At 38.0% G+C, this 9,454-nt stretch overlaps 1 protein-coding gene across 1 annotated transcript; it reads right to left on the reverse strand.

The window, feature by feature from the left end:
* Positions 1–713: 713 nt before the first annotated feature.
* LOC134202838 (putative odorant receptor 92a) lies at positions 714–1,413 on the reverse strand. The gene is made up of 3 exons (XM_062677824.1): positions 1,066–1,413; positions 846–1,001; positions 714–785 (listed from the first exon to the last, which is right to left on the reverse strand). Exons 1-3 carry the CDS (start codon positions 1,411–1,413, stop codon positions 714–716), a joined length of 576 nt encoding a protein of 191 aa, XP_062533808.1.
* Between the last annotated feature and the right edge of the window lie 8,041 nt (positions 1,414–9,454).

Consider the following 9,454-nt stretch of genomic DNA (forward strand, 5'->3'; position numbering starts at 1 on the left):
CTTTTTCTTTTCTTCGACATAGAGAAAAAGGCTTTCTTGGAGGTTGGAAAATTGGTTGGTTGGAATTTGAAAAAAATATTACGGAGTAGTTCAGAAATAAATCCGGAGATTTCAGAAGAGCCACCGGCAAAATTCAGGGAAATTTGCAGCAGAAATTTAAAAGATTTTCTCGAAGACATTCAGTGGAATTTCCAAGGGAAATTTTTGGTTTTTAATTTGGTTTGGTCTCAATATTGTTCGAAGATCATGTTAAAGTTCAAAATAGTTAATGATTCTCATATTTGAGTGAACTTCTTGCAAAATGAAATCCAATTCGTCTAGATGATGAAGTCGTAAGAGAAAACTTAAAAGTACTCAGTGACGCTGAAACTCTTCTCTTCCATTCCAGATTGAAGCTTCTCAGAAGGAAGGTCGTTCGTATATCAATCGTAAGGTCGTTTTATTTATATAAATGTGCGTCTTAGTTTGGAAGATGGAGATAACAATCTATTTTCTTTCGATCCGTATTCATATATTTTATAGGATTTTTTCTTTCACGTTGTAATTACTGTTTAAAACTGAGCACTATAATATGAGCGAAGTATTCAATATTTAAAAAATATATATTGTTTTGAAGTAATTCAATTTGGTAATATTTGCGGCATTGTGGTATGCGTGTATCAAATTGAACCCTAAAGTATTTGGTTTATTTCGTAATTCAACACAGGGCTAAGTTAATTCAACTGTTCCATCGGTTCGTTAAGGATGTTTAGCATAGTAAAATAAGAATAAGATGTTTTAATGATCTGAAACGAAATGACATTCTTTAAATACTGGCGAAGCATTGAAGTCTCACTCATCGTTACTGCCATAAAGCATTCCAAGTTTATATCAACGAACTTCATCGCCGTTAGTTTGTGTGCCCGTTTTCCTTGTCCAACTATAATCAATATTGTTTTTTGAAAAGATGTATTTGTCGAGAACCATGATGATCTATAGGCGCAATCAGATACTTCAAGGCTCTGTAAAACAGAAAACAAAATTCCACATCACACAGAACTTTCTTGTTAGACCGTTGATCGAAACCTTCCGCATCATAAGATCCCCAAAGTAGCACAGCATATAAACTTCCACCAAGTGCAAAAGCAGCAACGATCCTTGCGGGATCGAGTCGCTCAATTTTTCCTGCGCGAACACTTGAAACCCTGTGCAGCATATGATCACGGAACTCAGCAGCACGTTACCCAACATGGCACGAGAATAGATTTTTTCCACCCCCCGGCACAAATCTATCAACTGTCGATGTCTATCCACGCAATTGCCTATCTCTTTCTTATCGTTACCTTCGATTTCGGCGAGTCGACTACCGAGCAAATCAAACTGCATGGTTATCTGCATGATCAAGGAGCAAAGCAAGGAATCGCTGCTCATCATCGCTGACAGGCAAACAATCGATGCCCAAATCTGTTGGGCGAACGCCAGTACATAAAGAAGCGGTTTGCTCCAGTCGAACCAGTAATAAATGCTGAACGGTAAAATTTTGTGGAAAACTCCCGTAGAGAAATATTCCTGTACAGATGATACTAGTGGGAGTGTGCTGAAAAGGGTGAGACAGATAATGTAGGAGGTGGCGAATAATTTCATGTGCCGAATTTTGTTCGAATATTCTCTGCTCTGCTGGTTGCCCATCGCATTCGGATACATGCTCTTGAGATTATTCATGATGCCAGTCATCTCTTTTTCGTAATACTTCTGAACCAGCAACTTAACTTCTGAAAGTAGACCATGCCCTATGGTGGAAATCTGGCCCATGATAAACACGAAATCTTCCTTTTGTTCGATTGATTTAACAAGGTACACTATTTGCAACGCTGATGTTAGTAAGATATGTAAAGTGGAAACCCAAAAAATAATGGTGTTCGTCAATCTGGAGATTAATTTCCCGTCCTGATAAACCACACCATAAACACGGCTATAGTTTCGAGGCAATCGAAAGAAGGAATCGAAATCCAATGAATTACTCCGGTCAGCCTTAACCCAGGCCATCTTGATTATTACTGAGAGTTGAAAGTTGTGCTCTGCTGATATATCAACAGCAACGATGAATCAATTCAAGTTATTGGGGGAGACTAGTCCAAACTGACCCTCTTTGCCTTTCTCGTATTTGTTCCTTACATTTTCTAAGCGAAACAAGTGATTCGATGCGAGTTTCACACAAACTCACATTCCAATTAATGAAAACAAATTTACTATAACGTTACTTTCATTAGGCATGTATCTGACCCATTTACCATATGTAAATCATGTTAATAAACAATTATTTTCACCAATATAAAGCTTATTGATTATCAGTGTGTAAAACTAATGCACACACACAATTAAATAATTAAAATAACTCAATAGGTGAATGGTTTATTGTGGAATACTTTTTGGAAAAATGTACAAAATTTTAAATTATTTTAAATTATTTTCGGCAAATCGAAAGAAACAAAGTCTCTCAAGGAAGCTAGTCTAATCACATTTCTCCTGTTGCACCACGGCTGCTTAATGAACTCAATAATTCAAATGATATTGTTTTACGTTTAGAATCTTAGAAAGTAATAATGATAAATTACCTACCCAATTAAGTAAACGCCAATCACGACGGCGGTTTCGAGTAACAGACAATGTTGATGAAAGTAAGCAGTGAGCCTTGGCGACGAATGTCATTTTTAATTCTGACTGTTCTATTATTTAAGACATGATTATTTCAACCAGATTTTATTGGTTTCCTTTTGTCATCAAGCGTGCCCACGGCCTTACAAGTCCTTTGTTTCCGAGCAGTAATTAAAATGAGTTCATGAGTGCAAACTAAGGAATAGTGGAAAGCAGCAAAAATCTTTGTACTTTTTTACAAAGCAACAACAACAAACACTTTCGAATCAATCTGATTCGTAAAGATAGATGTAAGATATTTCCTCTGGGAATCACTCCGGAAGATCCTCTGGGAATTCCTCTGGAAGTTCTTCCAGAAATTCCTTCGAAAGTTCCTCTAGGAATTCCTTCGGAAGTTCCTCTGGGTATTCCTCCGAGAGTTTCTCTGTGAGTTCCTCCAGGAATTCCTCCGCGGAAGCTCCTCCAGGAATTCCTCCGGAAGCTCCTCCGGAAGTTAATCCAGGAATTCCTCTGCAAATTCATCCAGGAATTCCTCCGGAAGTTCCTATGGGAATTCCACCGGAAGTTCCTCTGGGAATTCATCCGGAAACTCCTCTGGGAATTCATCCATAAGTTCCTCTGGGAATTCATCCGGAAGTTCCTCCAGGAAGTTCTTCCAGGAATTCCTTCGAAAGTCCCTCCAGAAATTCCTCCGGAAATTCCTCTGGCAGTTCTTCCGGAAGTTCCTCCAGGAATTTCTCCGGAAGTTCCTCGGGGAATTCCTCCGGAAGTTCTCCTGGGAATTCTTCCAGAAATTCCTCTGGGAATTCCTCCAAAAGTTCCTCTTTGAATTCCTCCGGAAGTTCCTCTGGGAAATATCCTGGAAGTTCTTCTAGGAATTCGCCCGGAAGTTTCTCTGGGAATTCCTCTGGAAGTTCTTCCAGGAATTCCTTCGAAAGTCCCTCCAGGAATTCCTCCGGAAGTTCTTCTGGGAATTTCTTCGGAAATTCTTCTGGGATACATTGATTCATTTATTGTTGATTTTATTTATTTTTCTTCAAACCAGCGGTTTTTAACCTGGGGTACATAATTGCAGAAACACTAATTTTTTAGAAGTATTTTTTAAATAATGGTTTAATTGTATACGACCTTGAAAGTTCAAACGAGTAGTGGTTTTTTTACTCAGTCTTATTCGGTATATGGCGTTACTACCAGTTAGAACTTCATCCTTTTTTTAATGAGACATTTATTTTGATCTTTTAGTGAAATGAATTCACTTGACATAAGACGAGTACTATCCCACTTAATTCCACCACTTTATTGTACCACTGACATATACGTATTTCGGTCGTTTGCAGTGTCAAATTCGTCTTATGGCTATTTTTTTCTGTGAAGCACATTTGTTGTCCTGAATAAAAAGTACAATCGCTATTCGAAAGCTCAAGGTAACATACAATAGGTAGGTACGCCAATTTGAAAAAAAAAGTTTATAGAATTAACTCTCAAAAGGCCGAGACGATACTCAACTCCTTCAAAGTGCTCGTTCTCAGTAAAGCGTTGACCAAATTTCATGACCCCGCACTTTTCTCAAAGGGGATTAGTAAGGCTTTCTTTTGAAATAGGTGCCGCCCCGCTAGACCCCTCCCGCGTTCATGAGATTCGAAAATGTCTGTGTTTTTTCCTTTATTTTTTGCTATAATGTTCAAATTTCTTCAGTAATCAAGTGCAATAAAGTTCTGGCGTCATAAAATAAAGTAGATACCGTCAACTGGGGGGAAGATGATCATTTTTAAGACAAAACATGCAATAACAATGTGTGTTTTCATTTTAAATCGAAACAAATATTTTCAAAACATGTACTGCTATACGTTGCAATAATCCACAACTTTAGTTTTCTGAAATGCATTCGCATTTATTAAAATAAATTAAATTATCACACATTTTTTGAGTAATCTGATTTGGGGCGAAGTTGATCAAGACAGCTCTACTAAAATCATTATGACCTAGTAGTCAAAATACACTAGGTTATTTGTATGAATGTTGAATTTACTATGTAAAGAAGTCTACGAAGTCAATATTTGAAACGAAAATAGCGTCATTTATGACTATCTATCTCTTTCTTCCACAAAATACATTTTCATGATTATAGCTTGAGCTTGAGCTTGATTGACTGCTCGTAGTTGCTACTCCATTATGACCAGATCAGCTGTTCTTGCACAGGGAACCAACAGATGTTTGCTTGGGACTAGCACACATCTTCAATGTACATGTACTGGTGATCTTATTTGTTAGGTCATACTGGCGCCTGCCACGTCAGAATGCAAGTCAATGTAGGGAAGAGGGAGGAAATGATGATGCAATCACTCGCCCACTGCAAGCCGAATATACCTCTGCACTTGCCACGAGTTCATGCGGAATTTGTTGGAATTTCTGGGTTAGGTTGGAGAGGCAGAGGTCCGTCTTGGTTAACGAGCTGCCAATGTGATAGATAGGAGAAGGTAACTGATGGAATTTCTAATTGGATGTAGGAAACGAGCTCTATAGTTCATTTCTAATTCTAGCAGATTACTGTTAGAATACTCAAGTTGAAGGTATAGGAATAGTAATGGAAACGGTATGGAAGTCCATTTCCAGTTCTAGCGATTGCTAGAACATGAGAAATAAATAGAAAGATATAAAGTAGGAGAATGGAACGGACCTGGGATTGAACCCACGACCTCCTGCGTATGAGGCAGAAGCAGTAGCCATATGACTACCAAGCCCGCTTACAAAATACATTTTCATGATTATAGTCGAAAAACTCGGATTTCTACCTAGCGGTAACATTACTTGAACGGAGAATATTGTTGACAACCGTTTCATAAAAAATTTTGGCACTTTTGACTGACACATCAAATGATCATCTTCACCTCAATGATCATCTTCCCCCCAGTTGACGGTACATAAAATATATCAAGTAGAAGTGATTTTAAACGTTTGCAAGTAATCTGATTACTGTAATCACCGATATTGAAAGCCATATCAAAGATTCAAAGATATCAAATGACTAATGGGAAATTTTTACTGTGTCCCTCATGACATTCTAGAATGCGCGAAATGTTCTGAAGTTCAGCTCGTAAGACCTACGCAACAACGGCCTCCAAAATGTTTTCGGCAACTATCAAAACCCTTCCTAACAGACCCGTAGATACCTGCCAAGAAAAGTTATACCGATCTTTCTGCATTTCAATACACTGAAGACCATCCAAAACGTTTTTCAGATCAGGTCGTCAGATGTACAATCAAGTAGAAGCGCAATTGTTGTTTCAAATGAAGCTCAGCTGATCCTGCCTTGTTCAAAGAAATCAAATGACTAATTGAAAAATATTATGCGGGTTCCATAATGACATGCTAGAATTCGCGAAATGTTCTGAATTTCAGGTCGTAAAACCTACGCAGCAACGGTCTCCTAAATGTTTCCGGCAGCTATCAAAACCCTTCCCAAAATATCCTTAGATACCTGCCAAGAAACGTTATACCGATCTTTCTGCATTTAAATACACTGGAGGCCATACAAAACGTTCTTGAGTTCAGGTCGTCAGATCTACTATCAAGTAGAAGCGCAATGCTTGTTTCAAATCAACCTCAGGTCATCCTGCCAAGCTCAAAGAAATCAAATGACTTATTGGAAGTTTTTCTGCGTGCCCCATAATGACATTCTAGAATGCGCAAAATGTTCTGAAGTTCAGCTCATAAGACCTACGCAACAACGGTCTCGAACATGTTTTCGGCAGCTATCAAAACCCTTCCCAACGGATCCTTGGATACCTGCCAAGAAACGTTATACCGATCTTTCTGTATTTCAATACACTGAAGGCCAACCGAAACCTGAGCTTGATTCGAAACAACCATTGCGCTTCTAGGCTTCTACCAAAACGTTGAGTTCAGGTCGTCAGATCTACAATCAACTAGAAGCGGAATGCTTGTTTCAAATTAAGCTCAGGTCATCCTACCCAGTTCAAAGAAATCAAATGACTTATTGATTTTTTTTTCTGCGTGCCCCGTAATGACATTCTAGAATGCGCGAAATGTTCTGAAGTTCGTCTCGTAAGATTTACGCAACAACGGCCTCCAATATGTTTTCGGCAGCTATCAAAACCCTTCCCAACAGATCCTTAGATACCTGCTAAGAAACGTTATACCAATCTTTCTGCATTTCAACACACTGAAGGCCGCGTAGTGCCCCGCATTTACATTCTAGAATGCGTGGAATGTTCTGAAGTTCGGCTAGTAAGACCTACACAACAACGGCCTCCAAAATGATTTCGACAGCTATCATAACCCTTCCTAACAGATCGTTGGATACCTGAGAAGAAACGTTAAACCGATCTTTCTGTATTTCAATACACTGAAGACCATAAAAAAATAAGTTTGGGACTGCTTCAATAGCATGCACCACGTCCTTATGGATAACAGGAAACAGACTTTTTGTGAAAAACTGTCATTTTAGACATTTGGCAACATGGTTGACGGTTTTGAAAAAGTCCAGTCCATGACTCGGAGTTCGTTCTCTAATTAAGTAAGGACTTAAGGGAAAGGGGATCTATCAATCTCTTACGCTTCTCATGAAATAGTAAAAGAGAGACGGAGTTGAAAAATCCCCCACGTAATAGAAGCACCGGTTGAAAAGTAGCTATATCCTGCAGTATATGATTGAAAGCCATCGCTGTTTCTTTACAAAAGAAGTCATGGTCTGACATTTTTCGTCTTGGAAAATACCAACGATGTTGACTGAGATTAACCCTAGGCATACAAGAATGAAAGGCAGGTATGCTTACCATTCAACCAACAGCACTGCCATTTCAAATCATTGGAAAACTTTATTTTACAGTTCCAGTGTAAGATTTGGTCTAGTCACATCGTTTGTGAATGAAAATCAATGAGCAATTGATACACATACTTGACTTCTCTAGGCATAAAAATGACTAACCCATATCGGGTCCCGTCTCCAAACCAGTCAGTATATTTCAAAAAAATATATAAATGAATAAACCAGGTTTTCAAAGGCATCATTTAAATCAGTAAAATCAGATGAAAAAAGATTCGAAAAACGAATACAGTTCTTGAAGGCTATTATACGCTGCGCGAAATTAAGGATACACATGTGCTACATTAGGATTGAAACTGTGTGGTAATGTGCAACATCTTAATTTATCACAGCATTGCTAAATATTAGTTCTGTATTACCGTCGTTCGGGGTGACATTGGGCCTAGGGGTTAAGATTGGGCCAAAAACGAAAAATTCAACTCCTAATATCTCAGAAACTGTTACGAATTTTGATGAAAATTTCAAACGGTTCGAAATTATATTAAAATTCACGTCTAGGAAATCACAAAACAAATTCCAAGAACTAATTGTGCTCGTACGATAATGCTTAGAATTTGAATGTAAAACTATTAAGCGAATGAACCCGTATTAAAATAGTGTCAGTAATGTCTCACAAATCTATTATATAACTAGTTTTTAGATCGATGGATACCTGGTTTCATGTTACGATAATCTGTTGTTGTTTTATAGAATTTTTCAATATTTATATAACGGTTCTGGTTTTTCGTAGCAACGAGCAATGAACGCAAAAAAAGGGGTGAGATTGGGCCAAGCCTTCAGTTGATTTGCCTTACATAGTTGGTAAGAGCCGTAATGTAGGCAATTATTTTGAATGAACGATTGAATCGTTCCATCGTCACCGCTGAACTATTTCATTTGGTCCAATGTCACCCCCTGTGCGGGGTGAGAATGGGCCAATTTTGAACAACATATAACTTTGAAGAATTTCCATAATTCATTATTTTTTCCCACACAGCGGTAAATTTATTATTCAAGCTTGTACCAAACTAATTAAAACATGATTCCAATGTTAACTACTAGAGCTTTGTAACATTTACTTGGAGCATACCACATTTTGGCCCAATGACACCCCCGTTGGCGGTATATTTATATTTATATTAAACTACAATATATTTTTCGTCACAACATTCAGAGCAACGTTTTGATAGGATCTTCAAACACGAAATAGCTGTCCAATAAATCGAAAATGAACAGATAACAATCTGATTCGATTCACCGAAATTTGATACAAACAATTTAGATTTTATAAATGGTCGATCTTGTTCAACCTCGTGTTTTCGAGGGCATCATACATGAGTTAATCCTTATTCAACAAAGTTCATATTTTTATTGTATGGTTATTGCAACGCGACGAACTAAACATATAAAGTTGGAAATTGATCATAACTTCTTAGTTGAAATTGATGCCTCTAAAAATGCGAGCTGCAGTGAATCATTTTTTCGTTTGAATTCTTTTTTTCCCTTAAGACTCTAAAGCATTGTTAAAATGCCACAGAACATGACAAACTAACAAAATTTCGTGCATTCTTTAAATACAATATGATAAGAACGCGTCAACCATCACCTGCCGCTTACAAGATCCTTCCCAAAATTCCTTCCGAGCGAGCGGAGCACGGTCCCGGTCAAGCATTCCAGAAATGTTGTTCACCTCAAAAGCCACTGAAAGTAATTTATTTTTTTCGGGCCACAAAAGTCCAGCCGATATGCCTAATGGTTACTTGTCTGTCGGTGAAAATTCCTTCGCCGACACATGCAACAACAATCGACGATTATAGGTGGCCACAAACCTAAACTGGAGATAACGTCGCGATCCAATAATGGAAGCAATTGCCTAATATGTGCATCATAACGGAAACGAAAGTGTCAACATATCGTGGGTCGCGTGTCATTGTCTCCCAATAATGGCAAAAAATAACAAACAAAACGGAAAGTAATTAACCTTAAATTATTATT

The sequence above is a fragment of the Armigeres subalbatus genome, unplaced genomic scaffold (assembly GCF_024139115.2).
Source record: "Armigeres subalbatus isolate Guangzhou_Male unplaced genomic scaffold, GZ_Asu_2 Contig146, whole genome shotgun sequence".
NCBI classification, from domain to species: Eukaryota; Metazoa; Arthropoda; class Insecta; order Diptera; family Culicidae; genus Armigeres; species Armigeres subalbatus.

What these genes read in the sequence shown, in the direction of transcription:
- LOC134202838 (XM_062677824.1), bottom strand. Translation starts at nt 1,413, where the DNA reads ATGATGAGCAGCGATTCCTTGCTTTGCTCCTTGATCATGCAGATAACC. An exon ending in GGGATCTTATGATGCGGAAG is followed by an intron (nt 1,002 to 1,065) that starts GTTTCGATCAAC and finishes TCTGTTTTACAG; the next exon opens with AGCCTTGAAGTATCTGATTG. An exon ending in ACTTGGAATGCTTTATGGCA is followed by an intron (nt 786 to 845) that starts GTAACGATGAGT and finishes ATTTCGTTTCAG; the next exon opens with ATCATTAAAACATCTTATTC.